Here is a 19,535-nt window from a genome sequence, read left to right as displayed (position 1 = left end):
GAAACTGGTTAGCCGGTGTTCATCTCAAATTTAAGGCACATATCCAGGTGGAAGTATCTACCTCACTGTGGGAAATTTGAAACTATCATAACGATCATGTTTTTAACAGGACAACTATACCTAACTTTTTACGAACCAACCTACCTCACTGTGGGAAATTTGAAACTATCATAACGATCATGTTTTCCCCAGCCCACCAGAGTTCAAGTCCTATACTTGACATTGGTGCTCGCATTTTCTGGATTTATTTTAAGATTTCCAACAATGTGCGTTCAGTAGGTTGACACGTTCCCGTCAACTATGAAGGCGTCCGTTACGACTTCGTCAATCTCAAGATGATGTGCCGGCTCAGTTTCTTACAGGTGCTCATAGGGATAGGGTGTGTGTGCGTGCGTTCATAGGGGTGAGTGTATGCTCGTGTATGTGAGCTACTTCAGCTGTACTGTGTTCTAAAAAAACTATTCCTGACTTTTTCAAGGTTATTTTCAGAACTACATGATGGATTAATATGTGTTGCTCTCTGCAACGTACCAGAGGATCAAGCACCTATAGACTTTGAATGCAATCATTGTGAGGCGATAGCACAGGATACATGCAGTCAGTTTGCATTGTGATGCATTAACTAGTTATGTGTTATCGGCCGGTTGTGGCCGTATACATCATTTTGATGCAGAGGCCGGGGTTACACCCCTTTTCCAAAAAAAAATGTGTTATCGGCCGGTTATGTTTGGGCCAACTTCTTAAATCGCCATCTTCGTCCTTACCATAAACCTTATTGTCTCATGTTCTTACAGCTGAATCCATCGATTGGATCAAACAATGTGCCTGTAGCTGCATCTGGAGTTGGGCAACCAAGCCCAATGACTACTCCTGATGTTCCTACTCCAAACTCCAAAACCGTGTGAGCCCCAAGTTGTGTTGACGAACTTCATGCTTGTGAACTTCCTATGCATGTAGTTGTGAACTTGTTATCCATATACACTTGTGCTTGTGTGCTTCAAAAAATCTCGGCAAACTAGAGAACACAACAAATTGTGTTTACTGAGAGCCTATCGCAGCAACTTGGCTAACAGTGGGCGCACGCCGAAGCGGTGTGGGCACGTGTCGACCCCTTGGGCCGTGGCCTTTGTTGTAAGCGAGGCACATAATCTTGGCAAACACATAGGTTCTCGGTAAAGTTTGAAGGCCGCTTGGTGGCCGCTTGTGGGTTGGTCTTCTCCGAGTGCCTCTGGTAAGATCTCGACGAATTTGAACTATCCGCGAACCTGGCAGGACCCGTGTTGCCTTGTGTGCTTGTAGATGTACTGAGTTCTTCATGCCATCTCTTGGCAAAGCTATGTGCCATGTGGCAAATACCGTATCCGTCCAGCCCATCAAGTGCTTTTTTTCTATGCCGAGTACCCTGGTTAGGTCTCGGCAAAGTGGTTGCCGAGTCCCCAACGGCTGGTACTCGACAAAATGGCGTTTGCGTGAAGACTTTAGGCCGAGTACCCTTAGCCAAGAAATGAACTCGGAGAACTCTCTACCGAGTTGGAATTAGCTTTTGCCGAGTTTTACAGGCACTTCGGAAACCTGCAAATTGCAGTAGTGCAACAAGGTAAGAACGGAAAAAATACCGCCATTGCCAGATATAACGAGTTAGGGTCAGGCCTAGAGTATTCATCCTAGATCTCGAAACCAGGTACTTCAAAAGGACCCTGGAGTTCTAAACTAGGGTTAGCTGACCCGAATAACTCGCGACGATACCGACGCAAACTAAGAATAACTAGTACTCCCTCCGTCCCAAAATAAATGTAGCTGATTTAGTATAAACTCAGTGACACTTATTTTAGGACAGAGGAAGTACAAGTTAGTATAAGAGGCCTCTTGGTATAACCCTACTAGTGAGATGTCTGCGGTAACTTCGTTAATCGTGAAAGTCAGAGACTCCTGTCTTTAGTACTTCCTCCGCCTGGAATTACTTGTCGTTCAAAAGGACGTATTTAATTAGCGCTATTTCTCGGGAGGGAGGTAGCAGATGTGTGCGTGTACATGCGGTGGTTTGACAAGTAGCCCACTTATGTAATCAACTAATTAGCTTGGGCCAGCGCAGCTGTTTGCCGCTGTCACTACGAAGTCGTCAAAAGTGTAGATAATGACGAGATGTGATGGTGGGGGTCATGGCAATAAGCTGCACCCACTCACACTCCAAATGTGTGATTTGTTTACCTATAGAGAATATTGTGAAAAGGGAGTTAAAAACTTGTTAAGCAGATTTGCTCTCCGACACCAGATCGTTCACTTTTGACAATGTGCACCGCTGTCCCGCTTTTTTTTGTTTTAAATTTCTTTCTTGGTGCAGCATGATTGAGTTGAATGTCCTCCTGGCATGAATACACAAGAGCGTATCCCGTCCATCTCAAAGGTTGGTGAGGTAATTCGATGGAGTTTAATATTCGTGTCTCTCTAATTACACTTAGTGGTAACTAATTAAGTCCCGCCTACTTAAGTTTCACCTTTTCTTTATTATCACATCAAAGTGGTTATACAATACAATGGCGATGGTTCTGGACGTGTTTGGATCCTAGCTACTTGGGTGACTTGATTTGTAACGATTTTAATTTTCAAATACATTAAACTGCTACGTTTCAAGAATGTAAAAATTTAATATGCGAAATATACAAGTCTTAAAATGTCAGAGGAGCAGCCCAGCGCCGGCGACCGGGCGGGGCCGCTGTCATTTGGCGTGCACACGAGGAAAAAGCATATATTGGCATCAAGGAAAAGTTAAGTCCAATCCAATTCGATACCCTCTTCAGCTCAGCTGCTTTGCTTTGTCAAATAATCTACTCCTCCATGGAAAAGGAAAAGAAGCTGCTTTGCTTTGCTTTGCTTGCTCCATCGATGGGAATGTGATGCTCCGCTTTGCTTTGCTTGCCCCGGTCGCCGCTGCCATCCGCTGATATTTGTCACCACCGACTGCTGTGCCGTGCAGTGCATCCCATCAATCTCAGAGGTTGGTGACGTAGTGCTCTGCTTGAGGTAGTTAGTTAGTGTTCAAGTTTTATTTCCTTGTCTCTGTCTGCTACTTAAAACTCACTTCAATTGCCTCTAATTGTTATCACAGCGGAAGGCCAGCAAGTTGACCAATGGCGATGGTGTTGGATGCGTTTGCATCCTACATCGGGGACTACCTCAAGCAGGTGGTACAAGATGAGCTCGGAACGATGCTGGGTGTCTCAGGCGAGATCGACAAGTTGGGCGACAAGCTTCAAGACCTCAAGAACTTCCTCGCTGACGCTGATAGGAGGAATATCAGCGACGAGACCGTCCGAGTCTGGGTGGGGCAGCTCAAGCGTGCCATGTACGAAGCTGCTGACATCCTCGACCTCTGCCAACTCAAGGCACTGGAGCGTGGGTCTTCCTCCACAGATGATGGGTGTTGCAATCCCTTACTCTTTTGCATGCGGAATCCCTTCCATGCTCGTGAGATCGGCACCCGCATCAAGGCGCTCAACCAGAGGCTTGATAGCATCAAGCAGCGCAGCGCTGCTTTCAACTTCATCAATCTTGGGTCCTATGAGGATTGTCATAGCAGCAATGCCCATGCCTCTCGTCAGGGTAATCCTAGCCGGGAGACGGTAGGGGACTTTGACCGGTCAGCTGTGGTTGGAGACAAGATTGAAGAAGATACAAAAGCACTAGTGGCTCTGATTATGCAAAAGGGAAAGGAGGTCAATGATGACATCATGGTGTTCGCCATCGTAGGTGTCGGTGGGGTTGGCAAGACCACTCTTGCCCAGAAGGTCTTCAATGACGAGGCAATCCAGGGCGGGTTCAGCAAAAAGATATGGTTGAGCGTCAACCAAAACTTCAGTGAGGTTGAGTTGCTTAAAAGAACCATCATCTGTGCCGATGGAAACGCCCAACTAGCTGGAAATGCAAAGGACGCGCTTCATCGAGCCCTAATGCAGGCCTTGAAGGACCACAAGACCTTCCTGATAATGGATGATGTGTGGGACAAAGGAGCTTGGGAGGGTGTGCTAAAAATACCCTTTGCCAATGCTGCTGCTTCAGGCAGCCGTGTCCTCATCACAACTAGAGAAGGACGCGTTGCCCAAGGGGTGACAGCTATACAGCCCTACCACCACGTCGACACATTAGCACCCGATGACGCTTGGTCATTGCTCAAGAAGCAGGTCTGTACTTAATTAAATGCTAAATCTCTTTCATTATCTCCATCTACTTATTACCAGTACTATGTAGTTAATTAAGAGAAATGTTAGGATGCTGCCAAATTAAAATGAGCCATTAATTACGTGTAAATTCAGAGACATGTATGTACTATTGCCTCTTGGAGGTAAGAAGTTGTCAGTAATTTTGTAGGGCTAGGCATAAAGTATGTATGTTATATTTGAAAGCCATTGCACAAATCTTTGGTATGTAGGAGAAAGATAAGTAAATACATTAATACCATTTCTCTTTGACATGTACTTTCTGTACTTTGAGTATTTACCTTGACAAATGGATAGATACATCAACTAGTCTTCTTAAGAGGTAAAACTGAGCGCCTTAGAGGATCTTGGTACATAGTTACTTAACTTTAGCGGTCCCTTCCATGATATGTTCGCAGGTACGCTCAAGTGAGATAGATGAAGACCACATCAATACGCTAATGGATATCGGACTGAAAATTATACAGAAATGTGGTTGTTTACCAGTTGCTGTTAAAGTAATGGGAGGACTCTTGCGTGAAAGAGGGGGGCTCCGGCGTGACTGGCAGCAGGTTTTGGATGATTCTAAATGGTCAACAACTAAAATGCCCAATGAGCTCGACCACACAGTATACATAAGCTATGAATATATGCCTTCTTACCTGAAGCAATGCTTTCTGTACTACTCTCTTCTCCCTAAAAGTAGAAATTTTACTATGGATGAAGTTGTTGCAATGTGGATTAGTGAAGGATTTATTCACGGAAATTCTAATGATTTAGAAGAATTGGGAAAAATTTACTACAAGGAGTTGGTATCTAGGAACCTCATAGAGCCCAATAAATCGTATGCTGATCTATGGGTTTGCAGCATGCATGATGTTGTCCGCTCATTTGCTCAGTATATGACTAAAGATGAAGCACTCATAGCTAAAGATGGAGACAATGATATTCTTGCTGAACTTAATTCACAAAACTTTCTGCGGTTGTCCATAGAAACTAACCAATCACAATCAGGTGAAATTAATTGGAAATGTCTACAGGCGCAAAAATCAGTGAGAACATTGATCTCAACTATCCAGATTAAGATGAAGCCTGGTGATTCGTTGGCTACTTTTTCTAGTTTGCGGACTCTGCATATGAAATCTGCAGATATGTCCATATTGCTTGAATCGTTGCATCAACTCAAGCACCTGAGGTATCTAACACTAGTAAATGCTGATGTATCTGTACTTCCAGGAAACATTGGCAAGATGAAACTATTGCAATTCCTTGACCTTGGTGGATGTGCAAAATTGGTGAATCTTCCTGATAGCATTGTGAAGCTTGACCAGCTAAGGTTACTTTCACTTCCCAAAGCAAGTATGGTACCTAGGGGGTTCAGTGGTCTGACAAATATGAGGAAACTAAGTATGTTTCGAGCGCACATGGATGGTGATTGGTGCAGTTTGGACGAGTTGGGGTCTCTTTCCCAACTCAGGTTTCTTGGATTAGTTCAATTGGAGAATGTATCTGCTGCCTCATTTGCTGCTAATGCCAGGCTCGGCGAGAAGACGCATCTTATCATGCTACTCCTAGACTGCACCAGTAAACTGGCAGATGATGGGTCTCTCAAAGAGAAGGAAGGTGTTTCCGAGGAAGAGCAACAACGAATTGAGAAGGTTCTCGATAAGCTCTGCCCTCCACTTGGTGTAGAATATCTTGAAATCACAGGCTATTTTGGCCAGCAACTCCCGAGTTGGATGATGTCCACATCAATGGTGCCCCTCAACAACCTGAAGACTATATTTTTTCATAATCTGGCTTGTTGCACGCAACTTCCCAATGGGTTGTGCCAGTTCCCCATTCTGCAGTTTATACAGGTCTCTCGTGCTCCATGCATCAAACATGTGGGGACTGGATTCGTGCAGGCGGCGGTAGCTTCATTTCCGAGGTTAAATGAATTGAAGTTAAACGCCATGGTGGAATGGGAGGAGTGGGAGTGGGAGGAGCAAGTACAAGCCATGCGTCGTTTGGAGAAGTTTGTGCTCAGTTATTGCAGACTGAGGCATATCCCTCGAGGCCTTGTCTCCAATGCAAGCTCTTTGAAAATATTATTTCTCAAACGTGTCATGAACCTCAGCTACATTGAGAGCTTTCTTTCTGTTGTTGAGCTTAAAGTGAACGGATGCCCTGACCTAGAGAGGATCACCAATCTCCCCAATATGCTGAAGCTTACCATTCGGAACTGCCCAAAGTTGAAGGTGCTGGAGCATATCGCTTCACTCGAGTGGCTGATCCTGGAGGATTACACCATGGAAAAACTCCCAGAGTACATGCGAGTCATAAAGGCAAGGCATTTGTTGTTATTCTGCAGGCTATGGTTGCTCTCTGTGGTAGCCGCGGGGCAATCTGGCACTGAGTGGGACAAGTTCAACCAAGTGGAGCATGTCAAGGCATATGCAGGTGATGGAGACAACCAAAGAAAATGGTATGTTTTGTACACGAGAGGAGACAACTACAAGTTTGATTCCAATATTAGCAGCTCTACCATATTTGAAGGTACAGAAAGTCAAACATACGTACAAGCTTTGTCTTAATTTGTTTGAACACTCTGATCTTCCCGTTTATAAGGTCATTTGATGACCGGATATATTTTGTACCTTCCTAGTGCATGTTGCTAACTATCATGTAACCAGTTTTGTATTTTTTTTGCCATGCAGAACCCTTATCATCTTGTATGGTGGACCAACAAGGATTTGAGTCTCTGTACAGAATGAGAAGAAGCACCTTCAGTTATATCTGCAGCTTGGTGAGGATCCCATTTTTTGAAGATATGATGACAAGGGGTCACACCTTTGTTGACGGGAAGGTGATGTCTTTGCAAGATGGAGTAGCCATTGCTCTGAGTGTACTGAACTCTGGTGAGCCATCACAGATCGTAGGATCCTCTCTTAGTGTCAGCGAGTCAACTGTCTCGGTGATAACTCAAAGGTTTGTTGAGGCTATGTGGGAGCGAGCATTCTATCACATATGTTGGGCAGATGCTGAAATGGAAAAGATCAAGCGCATGTTTGACAAGATTCACGGCCTGCCAAACTGCTGTGGTGTTGTACATACAACCCACATCACGTTTGGATCACAAAACCATGAACCTGGTGATGAGCAGAATGACGATAAGCTTATGCTAGTCATTGATCCAGATATGAAATTCACTGGCACTCACTTTGGATCACAAAACCAGTTGAGCGTCTTGCATGACTCTTCGCTCTTCAAGTCCTGCCAGGAGGGTACTATGCTGAATGGCAGTAAGCTCATGTTATCAGATGGCTTGGAAGTTGGGGAATACATCATTGGTGATGCAGGATACCCGCTTCTCCCCTGGCTTCTCACACCTTACTCGATGGAAGACAAGGACCTCCTCTCTGCAGATGTTCCTCCTTATCAAGCGGAGTTCAACAGGAGACACTCTTCAGCATCAACCCTCACACTGGCTGCATTGGCGAGGTTGAAAGACAATTGGAAGATCCTGGACAGAGCTGTCAGTTCATTCCCAGTTATGGAAACAATCGATGTGTGTTGCATCTTGCATAATATAGTGATAGACATGGAGGAGATAGAGGAGGAGGATGTTGTGGGCATGGAGGAGGAGAATCACATTGAGCAAGTGCGGCAGGTAGCAGATGAGGATGCTGTTAGGGTGAGGGATATACTGTCCCAGCACTTGACCGGATCTGGAGGTAAATTGACACAACTCTTGATGTGTTTGTTTGAGCGCTAGCTTCATCTATTTATTTCATCTGTAATTCCCTTGTATTAATTACATCTTTATTATGCTTGCTTAGTCGACGCAACGGCGACGAAAAGGGAAGCTGCAGAGGTAGTTTCATCGGTTCTAGGAGATGAAAACAAGGAATAGCAAGCACAGCGACGACAAACATCGGATCGAGGAAAGGAGAAGGCCCATGATACTGGAGCCAAAGGCACCAAATTATGTGTCATTGTCATATGTATTTGAGAAAGACAACTAGAGGGCTTGTAAGAAGTGCACCAAAGGCCAAAGGCTGAAGTGATGTTGCAAAGCTTTTATGCGGTTGAGGAAGCAACTATCAACTAGTAATAATAATGTAGCTGCATGTGGTATATGTAAAATCTATTTGTGGTTTATATTCTTTCAGTTGAAGAATCTGCAAACAGAATGGCAGGGACACGGGTGTTTGATCATGGTTGATTTAGTTGTAGCAGCTGTTGGGATAAGTCATGGTAGCTATTGTGTTGGTTGCTCTGCTCTGCGCTGCGCTGCTTGGAGAAGGAAGAGAAGAGCAGAGCGTAACAGAGTGGGGAGATGACAGTACGTCTGGAATTCAGAATTGTGTACCTTGGCAAGTGGGTATAGTACAGGAATTCAGAATTGTGTACGACGGCTAAAGTGAAGCGATGCTGCAAAAACATGAATTAAAAGATGGACTGACAATTTGTATTCGCTGCCATATATGTGGCCAAGACAATTTTTAATAAGCTTTTGTGACAGTAAGCTTTTGTGATTGATAAAACGATTAATAATGAATCTTCATGCCTTCATGGAGACGGAGTGTTTGTGATTTGTATTATTCCAGTTGCCTTTCTGTAACCTGAAGCTTTTATGGGTTGAGTAAACAATACTATAACTGTATGAGGAGAGGACTATTTGTGATGTCTATCCTTGAGTTGGCTACTGTAACCTCAAGGAAGGATTTGCAAACATTCAATTGTGAAGTGCGTTCAGGATATGTCATGGTAACGTGGCTGTGCAGTTCAAATGACAAACGTGATTGTCATGGAGGAGTAGGCTCAGAAAGCGAAATAGCAGATGAGAAGGGCGTCAGGGCTTGTTGGCCTGCAGATTATTGTTCAAGCCTGGAGCTGGAGGTATGTTGGCTCAGGTGCTCCTTCCTACATTTCCGTTCCTTCCGATTATCTGAGCCTGATTATACACACACATATATCCTTTGAAGACTATTAGTATCCTTTGTATGCTGCTGTAACCTCAAGGAAGATTCTGCAAACGTATATAATGGCAGCGAGTCGTGTATGACTCTGCAAACTTGGACAGTAGCAGCTGCCAGTGTTTAGTGCATTATGGATAAGTCATCTTAATGTGTCCATTATTGCTAGTATTTTGGTAAGAAGAAAGTTGGCAGTAGTACATCTAGAGTGACTGTGAAAGTTGAGATGATGAAGGTGTTTGAGGAATTCATGGAATAATCCATTTTCATGGAATAATGAATTAAGGAAGAAAGGATATGAGTCTACCGCTTACAAGAAAAGATCTCATGATAGTCCCATCAATGCATGGGGAGAAGCAGGGTACGACTGCGACAGTTAGCAGGTAAGTGCTCCAGCTTTTTATTTTTATTTTTGTAGCCACCAGGTTGCTATCTTCACTTAGTTTGCTTTATAAATTTTGTGATGTAGATTCCATCTTCCGTCTGGCTCACGGGACCAAGTCAAGGAACACCAAGGAAGAAGTACAACCTAACAAATATCCCTGCTCGCAATCTGCAAATGTTAAAGGCAGAGGGTCTTTAGTACGTAGTATGTTTTTTCTCTCTCTCTTCCACCCCTCCTCGGTGTCTTCCAGTTCCATCATGGAGATCAGCTGGAGTTCACTCCCATCCTTGCTGCTCCGAACCGCATGCCTCCTAAGCGCTTCGACCTGCGAATCCACGACACGCCTACGTGGGGCCCCAAGCCCAACTTCTTGGGTGCCGCTATGGCCGCGTCCTCGTCTTACACTGGATGCGTGCAGAGGTCCTTGTGTGTGACCCCATCACCGGCGACCGGCGTCATGTGCCGATTCCGCCCGAGTTTATGATTGGCTACGTCAAGGGGACGGTGCTCTGTGCTGCACAGAACAAGGGCCACGTTCATGGCGCTTGCCACTCCACCCCTCTCAAGGTGGTCTTGCTGGTTACGTGCCATAATGACAGTCCACCTCTCGCCTCTGTTTATTCCTCCGAGTCTGATACATGGGGCGATATCATCTCTGCAAAGGCTCCATGTCCGATCTACTCTGGTGGTTATCTTAGCACTCTTGTTGGCAATGCGTTTTATTGGCCACTTATGCATGCCAACGATGGTATACTTGAATTTGATTTGGATAGGCAGAGCCTAGATGTGCTTGAGGGACCTCCTGGAACGGATATTCCCCTCGGCCATCAGATCATCCCGGCAAAGGATGGCACTGTTGGTATTGCCATGTTGTCTCGCCGTTACCATGATATTCAAATGTGGCAGAGGAAGGTCAATAGCAATGGTGTTGCCACTTGGGTTATGTGGAAGACCATTGGAACACATAACATTCCTGAGCTCCGACCACGGATTGAAGGAGAGGAGCCATGGGTGAAATTTATACTAGGATATGATGAGGATACTGATGGAATAATTTTATACGTGAAACACGACGTCTACATGGTTCAACTTAAGTCGATGCAATGCAGGAGACTTTTTGGAAGTTGGAATGTTACTCACTATCATTGTTTCAAGAGTTTCTATGCGCCAGGTGCTTTCCCTTAGGTCCTCATATTGTAGGAGTCTCTCTTTTTGGGGTTATCATTCAATGTAGTATTTCCATCCTTGGGAGATAACAAATCAAGTATCAAATGAGTAATAGTGGAAAATCAAATTTTCAAATGGTTAACTAATGCTTACTTGATATCATTTAATCCCTTGGTGATTGTATTTGATTTCTTGGAATGAAACAAAGTTGATCGATATACCTATTAACAACATGCTGATATTCCCTATTGAGTATTGATTGAATGCCTCTGATGTAATTATTACTTTGGTGGTTCATTCATCCGATGACATGTCTGATTTGGACAAGCTAGCTTCTCTACACCACTAATATATGATTGATTATGTGGATGCGTGGATGCTACGCAGGCCCTTCATGGCAATGAAATGGCCAACCAAATCTGCGTTGTCGTATATATCAGGTAAAGAGGAGTGCCGTGTATCTTATATTGTTGGCAGTAGTAAGCTTTTGTGATAAAGGAAGCAATTAGTGTTAGAGAAAATATCTGTAATCTCAACCGACCTTCCTTCTCGTATCCCTCTCCACCAGATTATAATTTCATTTGATGACCGGATAAATTCTGTACTTTCCTAGTGCATGTTGCTAAGTATCATGTAACCATTTTTTTTTGTTGCCCCGCAGAAACCTTATCATCTTGTATGGTGGGACGACAAGGGTTTGAGTCTCTGTATAGAATGCGAAGAAGCACCTTCAGTTATATCTGCAGCTTGGCAAGGATCCCATTTTTTGAACATATGATGAGAAGGGATCACACCTTTGTTGATGGGAAAGTGATGTCTTTACAAGATGGAGTAGCCATTGCTCTGAGGGTACTGAACTCGTAGGATCCTCTCTTCGTGTCAATGAGTCAACTGTCTCGCTGGTAACTCAAATGTTTGTTGAGGCTATGTGGGAGCGAGCATACAATCACATATGTTGGCCAGATGCTAAAATGGAAAAGATCAAGCGCAAGTTTGACAAGATCCACGGCCTGGCAAATTGCTGCGGTGTTGTACATACAACCCACATCACGTTTGGATCACAAAACCAGGAACCTGGTGATGAGCAGAATGACGATAGGCTTACGCTAGTCGTTGATCCAGATATGAAATTCACAGACACTCACCTGGGATCAGAAAACCAATTGAGCGTTTTGCATGATTCTTGGCTCTTTGAGTCCTGCCAGGAGGGTACTCTGCTCAATGGCAATAAGCTCAAGTTATCAGATGGCTTGGAAGTTGGGGAATACATCATTGGTGATGCAGGATACCCTCTTCTCCCCTGGCTTCTCACACCTTATCACCTGGAAGGCAAGGACCTCCTCTCTGCAGATGTTCCTCCTTATCAAGCGGAGTTCAACAGGAGACACTCTTCAGCATCGACCCTCACGCTGGCTGCATTGGCGAGGTTGAAAGAGAATTGGAAGATCTTAGACAGAGCTGTTGGTTCACTCCCAGTTGTGGAAACAATCGATGTGTGTTGCATCTTGCATAATATAGTGATAGACATGGAGGAGGTAGAGGAGGAGGAAGTTGCGGGCATGGAGGAGGAGAATTACATCGAGCAAGTGCGGCAGGTAGAAAAAAAAAAAGTGCGGCAGGTAGCAGATGAGGATGCTGTCAGGGTGAGGGATATACTGTCACAGCACTTGACCGGATCTGGAGGTAAATCCACACATCTCTTAATGTGTTTGTTTTAGCGCTAGCTTTGTCTCTTTATTTTATTTGTAATTCCCTTGTATGAATTACATCTTTCTTATGCTTGCTTAGTCCACACAAGGGCTGCAGAGGAGAAAAAAGAAGCTGCAGCAGTAGTTTCATCGGGTCCAGGAGATGAAAACAAGGAACAACAAGCACAACAACGACAAACATCAGACCGAGGAAAGGAGAAGGCGCATGATAATTGAGCCAAAGGCTGAATTGATGCTGCAGCAGAATTTTGTATGACGGCTAAAGTGAAGTGATGCTGCAAAAATATGAATTAAAAGTTGGAGTGACAATTTGCTTTCGCTGCCATCTATGTGGTGAAGACAATTTTTATTAAGCTTTTGTGACAGCAAGCTTTTGTGATTGAGAAAACGATTAATAATGTAGCTTCATGGAGTCGGAGTGTTTGTGATTCGTATTCTTTAAGTTGCTTTTCTGTAACCTGAAGCTTTCATGGGTTGATGAGTACACAATACTATAGCTGTATGAGGACTATTTGTGATGTCTATCCTTGAGTTGGCTGCTGTAACCTGAAGAAAAGATCTGCAAACATGCATGATCTGTATCATACAGGTTGTATGGTTTTGACAGGTGCCGTGTTTGGGCAGCATTCAATTCAATTGTCAAGTGCGTTCAGGATATGTCATGGTAATGTGGCTGTGACAGTTCAAATAACCAACGTGATTGTCATGGAGGAGTAGGCTCAGGAAGAGAAATAGCAGATGAGAAGGGCGTCAGGGCCTGCAGATTGTTCAAGCCTGTTGCTGGAGTTAAGTTGGCTCAAGTGCTCCTTCCTACATTTTGATTCGTTCCGATTATCTGAGCCTGATTATATATATATACCTCCATGTACGTCTGTCGAAAATGACCTTCTACGTATGTGAAAAGCATGTTTTGTGTAATTTATATTATTGGCAGCAAGCTTTTATGCGGTGGAGAAACCGACTAAGAATGTTGCTGCATACTTATATCCTTAGTTGCTGTAAGTAAAACTGAACATGATTAGTATCCTTGGTATGTTGCTGTAAGCTGAAGATTCTGCAAACATGTATAATGGCAGCGAGTCCTGTATGTTTATGATAGCTGTTTTGGCACTAGTAGACAGTAGCAGCTGCCAGTGTTTAGCGCGTTACGTATAAGTCTCATCTTAAGGCCTGTTCGGAGCTCCACTAGCTCCACGAAATTCCGGGAGCTGCGGAGCGAGGAAATAGCTGCTCCGCAATTTTGAACTGTAACTCGACCAATTTCGGGAGTGGAGTTGTGGAGTGGAGGTGCTCCGAACAGGGCTTTAATGTGTCCAATATTGCTAGTTTGGTAAGAACAAAGTTGGCAGTACATCTGGAGTGACTGTGAAAGTTGAGATGATGAAGGTGTGCTGCATGCTGCATAACAGAGTGATTGCCAGGGAGAATCAGAGCGCGCCAGTTTACCGAAAAAGGCTTTCACCCCGCTTTATATATAAAGCACCGATCAACAAGCACCCAGTACAAACACATGCCACCGCTACACACGCACATACCCAAGGCAGGATACAAAGGCGCTGAGCGCAGCAACACCATCCCTAGCACTACCACCATGAAGAGATGAAGCTACATATGACGATCCATGAGCTCCAAGGCGGCGCCTTCAGGAAGGGTACGACACCGGCGCGCCGCCACCGCCCGATCGAAGGATTAGAGTTTCCTCTGGAGCTGCATGATGGGCAACGAGAGCCGCGACGACGCCTTCAAGAAGGGAACGATCTTCGCCGCCGCCGGTCCGTCCGAAGATAGAACAGGTTTTCACCTCGGCCAACACTCACCGCCACCGAAAGCCAAACCCCGGCTACCACGCCACCCACACGGCCATGGCGAGCGGGCAGCACCAAGCCACGGGCTCTGCCCAAGAGCACCGCGCTACCACCACTAGGGCCGCCGCCCCGCCATCCAAGACCTTGACACCACCTCACCCGAGACCCGCCGCTACCCCAACCAAAGAGACGACCGGAAAGGTCCCACCTTTCGCACCCCTGGGCGACCCCCATCGTCGAGACCCGATAGGCCGGCCAGAACTGGCATCCATCAGCCCGTCCTGCAGCCCCGAGCGCGAGACGAACTCGATCCTGCAGCACCGTGAGGGGGCCGAGGTCAGTCCTGCTGCACCGTGCGCGAGACGAGCTCGGTCCTGCTGCACTGTGCGCGAGACGAGCTTGGTCCTGCCGCACCGAACGCGAGACGAGCAACGGACCGCGGCTGGGAGAGGGCCAGCCCTTCAATGGAAGTAGTGCCCAGACGACGAGGAGATGGGGCGAAGATCAAGACGGTCCGAACGCGGACAAGCCGATGCCGACGAAGCCGGCCGTCGCCGCAGTCAGAGCCGTCGAGCCACCATGACGCCGCCACGACACCGGGAGGCCACCACCAATACTGGACCTCCCCGCGCCGGCAGCCCACAGCCAGAGCAACGGCCATGCCCGGCCGCTGCCCACCGGCGCCGCCCGGCAAGCTCCAAGCGTCGGAGCAGCCGAGCACGCACCACCGATGCCACACGCCGGAGCGCCAACCACCACCACAGAGCATGCGCATCCACGCCCTGGCCAACACCACCGGAAGCCCCACGACCCCACCGAAGAAGCACAGCCACCACCAGCACCACCACCACCTTAGCAGGGTTGCCAGCCGTCCCCGCCACCACCAACCACCATCACCAACCAGATCTGGGCAGAGCCACCCAGATCCGCCGCCAGAGCAACCCGCCTCCTCGGATCCCCACAAGCCGCCACTGGAGGGGGGAGGGAGGAGACGGGGGCACTCCTGCGGGCCACCACGACGCCGGGGAGGGGGAGGGGGAGGGAGCCGGAGCAGAGGAGAGCCGCCGCCCGACGCCTACGGGCAGGAGGGGGCGCCCTGCGACGCCGGCCACCTGCGGTGCGCCAGTTTTCCTGGAGGTAAGTGCTCCAGCATTTTAATTTTTTTCTGGGCACCAGATTTCTCTCTTCACTTGGTTTGCTTTATAAAGTTTGTCATGTATAGATTCCATCTTCCGTTTGGCTCACGGAACACGAAGTCAAGGAAGACGAAGCAGAGCTAGGAGAACAGATCATCCTCACTGCGTAATGCTTCCACTAGAATGCATGCATGTTTTGGACAACCAATTGAGGGGGCGCCATGGGAAGTAAAAAAAATATCTTGATAAGGTAATCCCAGGTGCACAATTCTTCAGTGCTTCTAGTTGTCGCTAGGTGGTTTACGGACATGGATATAATTTTTATTATTTCTGGTGTTCGTTGTATTGCCATGATTGAAGATCAATAGATTGAAAGTTATCCCGCAAAAGAAAATTCCAGGTGCACGATTAAGTTTTTTTTACAGGAGCGATTAAGCTTTTTTGGTCATGACTCCTGCTTGGTTGGCAATGTTTTGGGAGCTAATAAATTTGGTTTATGTGCAGGCACGTTGATTCAACTTTGGCTGACAACCTGACTGTATTTGTATGCCCAGTTTACAACCATGGAAGATGGAACTGGATTCAGAAAAAGACAACATCTTCTTTTTTCAGGCTAAAAAAAAAGAGAGAACAGCTGGTCTCGTCCCCCTTCCCGAGATAGATGGTCGGCCTTATGGGCCGGGGTTGTGGAAATGAAGTGTTACTACTACTTGCTTGTGGGATATCCTCCTCCGGATTCATGATGCACAGAGTCGTCGCCTCCTCGACCTTATCGGCTTCCTCGCAGCCGGCCAAATCCAAATGCGTCTGGCGACGGCAACCGAGGCCCCCGTTCCCCACATCAGTGGAGCTCGCGGGGCATTGCGACGACGGCGGCGAAGCACACATGCATGGTCAGTCGCCATTTCCCCTTTCCACCGAAGATTATTAAATTCTTTACCTTTCTTGCCTTAAATTACATGCAACAATTACTTTTTCTTGATTTTGGTGGCATTCTGTCGATTGTATCGATTGCCCACAACAGAATTATTTTGTTATCTTGTTTTTTATTGTATCGATGCAAAGAGTAGGGCAGTGCTCTAAAACTGCAGACGCTAGTGACTTCCTTGCACCCGCCGTTGATCAATTCATGCCGACAGATGGTCTTGAATGAATAATACTCCGAGATAATAAACTAGACCTAGCTGGAAGGTCTCAGGGAAATTTCACTGCATCTCTCACCAACTATGTACCTTACCAAATTACTCACTCCGTCTCATAATGTAAGACATTTTTTTACACTACAACAGGTGCCAACCTAATTATGATGTAAATTGTTATGTATTCAAGCAAGGTAATGTTACTTCCTGCCTGCCCCAATGGTAGAGTAATAAACTAGACATATCTAATCTCAAGGAAAGTAGCCTGCATCTCTCATCAACTAGTTGCCTACCTAATTATGATGTAAATGTTTATGTATTCAAACAAGACTTTCAAGCTAGACGAGCGCAAGTCATTCTTGTTAACAAGGCAGCAGTTGCATCAAATATTAATAGATTTGTCATGTAGCCTAAGAGCTAGCTAGATAACACGCCGCATATTGATGGAGGAGTTAATCAATCCTTGCCAGTTCATTGAATCTTCACCGCGCAAAGACTGCACTCCATGTGGTTAGATGGATAAGAACGAGGCGCACGATTATTCAGTCATGGGCCGGCAGGCCGACCAGGCTTAAACAACACATAACATATTTGAGGGTTGAGTTGCTATCACCCGGCTGTTATCCAGCTCGATCGAATGCGATGGCGAATCCTAAAATTAATCTAGCTTGCATCACCCGGCTTTTGAATCGTAGTTGAGCTCTTGCTGAGTTGCTGTAAAAAAAGCAATCTTTCGCTTCAGGAATCTTCTTCATAGGAAACCCCATTCTTTCAATTCTCCCTGACTACTCTTTTTATCACTTTGAATAATGTTTAGATGGCCTCAGTTAGAAAGTTTCTTCATCTCTTTTTTGGCAAAACAGAGGTTACAAATATATGCACACAAAAAAGGGCAGAAGCAGCCAAGTGTACAGCAATAATTGCTGGGCAGGTTAGCGTGCCGTAAGCACCACTTAACTAATCAAGAGACTAATTAAGCTTAGATCAGTGCTGATGTATCTACAAGACTACCATATATATTTTTTGAGGGTGCCTTGAGCTCAGCCAAAGCTAAAAACAACGTACCTAATGTACATTACATCTGGTTTGTCCTGCTTATCGTCATACCTTCCATGTTTCTTTTATAAAGCGACAAGTTGAACAATATATTAACCATTCTCTCGCATACTGCAGAGGGCTTTCATAATCATTCAGATTTGTATGTTTTTTTCATGAAACGGCCATTAGCAAGGGGAATATTAATAGGAACACACTCTTCATTGTGGCTTATGCCACGGACCTTTATTTTCTATTTTATAGAGCAGCGAGTTGAGCAATACTACTTTTTCTTAATGGGACAGTTGAACAATACTTTAAGCATCCTCTCCCTTGATGCAGTGGGCTTTCTCAATCATTGAGATTTCTTAAAAAAAAACATGAAAGAAGAATAAAACACTCAAAGCTGTTGAGCGTGAATGTGATCGAACACCTAAATACAATCATCAAAGTTTGATTGTATTTCATGCAATTTACAAGGTTCTGGTATTTCCATCAACTTGAGATGGGTTTTAATTTCTTCTCCTCATGTTATGAAGTAACCATGCTCTAGTTCAAAAGTTGTGAGATGATCTACATACCGAAAAAGGCTTTTGCCCCGCTTTATAAATAAAGCAAACCGCCAAGAGCACACATACACGGACTAGTCCAGCACGCACACACCCGAGTCACACAACAAGAAGTACAAAGGTTCTGCTGAGGGCACAGCTCAACAAGCCCAAAAAAACATAAAAAAGAAACGGCCGTAGCCGTAAACCAAACCGGGCGTCTAATCTGGCTTCGGGGGTGGCGGCGACAGACGGGCGGCCATCGAGCGCAGGTCGGCGATGAAGGCGGAGATGGCGTCCCGATCCTGAGGGCGGCTAAGCGGCCGCCAAAGTTGCAAGTAACCAGACAGTTTGAAGAGAGCGTCAGTGGCCCGTCGAAGAGGAGTGCGCTGAATCATAAGTTTATTGCGGATCGTCCAGAGGGTCCACGCGAGGGCGCCAATCTCAAGCCACCTAATGTGGCGAGAGGGCAGGGGGGAGTTTTGGAGTTCGGCGAAGGGGTCGGGGAAGTTGGTGTGGCACCAATCACCTCCCACCACCTCCCTAAAGCAGCTCCACACGAATTGGGCAGAAACGTAGGAGAAGAAGATGTGATTCGAATCTTCGGGGGTACCACACAGCGGGCATAGGCCGGAGCCAGGACCATTGTGCTTGCACACCTCCACCCTAGATGGGATCCGTCCGCGGATCCATTGCCACATGAATATCCAGATTTTTCGGAGGGGGGACATGGTCACATGGATGTCGGCAAAAAATGGCATCCTTCTCGGTCTTTTTCGAAGGACCGTGTGATGCAAAATCTGTCAAGTCTGCCCTAATTTTCATGCATCCACGAACCTCCTATCTTAATAACGAATGGCAAGGAGTGTTTCAGGATGCTCCTCGAGAGGTACTCCCTCCATTCCCTTATACAAGGCCACAAACTCAAATTACAGGTACCTAGGTAAAATTTAATGACTACTTTACAAGCCAACTTTTCTTCTTGTTATCTGGAATCATTAATACGTCTGCATGCATGCAAGGAAGGAATGAGAAGAAAGTAGCACACTGTCATTATGACTACATGCATGCAAGTATTAAACAAGTTGCTACTACGAGAAAACATCATTAAATTTTGCCTCGGTTACTGTTAGTGGCTTTGTATAGATGCAAAATGTATTTTTCATAGTGGCCTTGTATAAGGGAATGGAGGGAGTAGTTGGAATACAGACACACGGTGTGAACAATTTAGCTAGCTAGCGTACAATTTTATGCAGATCTAGAGAAAGTTTGTAAACATAACCGCAAAGCCAATTAAATAGGTCTGTAAACCTGACAGCAGCCCAATTTATTACCTCCGTCCAATGCAGCTGTTTGCCACTGTTATTACTCCGTTCACTCGCTCCCGTCCACTTCCACCCAGCTGTGCCGTGGCCTTTTGCCTTAGCCGCCGGAGAATTTATGCCTGCCGCTACACC

At 45.8% G+C, this 19,535-nt stretch overlaps 2 protein-coding genes across 3 annotated transcripts; both read left to right on the top strand.

The window, feature by feature from the left end:
* Positions 1-2,782: 2,782 nt before the first annotated feature.
* Positions 2,783-10,235, top strand: LOC109782969 (putative disease resistance protein RGA3). Of its 2 annotated transcripts, none has more exons than XM_045231201.2 (5): positions 2,783-2,995; positions 3,107-4,178; positions 4,613-6,731; positions 6,893-7,909; positions 8,015-10,235. In XM_045231201.2, exons 2-5 carry the CDS (start codon positions 3,129-3,131, stop codon positions 8,086-8,088), a joined length of 4,260 nt encoding a protein of 1,419 aa, XP_045087136.1. In that variant the 5' UTR covers positions 2,783-2,995; positions 3,107-3,128; the 3' UTR covers positions 8,089-10,235. The 2 variants fall into 2 exon arrangements, with proteins under 2 accessions (XP_045087136.1, XP_045087135.1); XM_045231200.2 differs by having other exon boundaries at positions 2,783-3,021.
* Positions 9,948-10,724, top strand: LOC120969239 (uncharacterized). Its single transcript, XM_040396372.1, has one exon. It carries the CDS (start codon positions 9,948-9,950, stop codon positions 10,722-10,724), a length of 777 nt encoding a protein of 258 aa, XP_040252306.1.
* Positions 10,725-19,535: the final 8,811 nt, after the last annotated feature.

This window comes from Aegilops tauschii, chromosome 7 (genome assembly GCF_002575655.3).
Source record: "Aegilops tauschii subsp. strangulata cultivar AL8/78 chromosome 7, Aet v6.0, whole genome shotgun sequence".
NCBI lineage: Eukaryota > Viridiplantae > Streptophyta > Magnoliopsida > Poales > Poaceae > Aegilops > Aegilops tauschii.
This window is presented reverse-complemented; position numbering and strand designations above follow the sequence as displayed.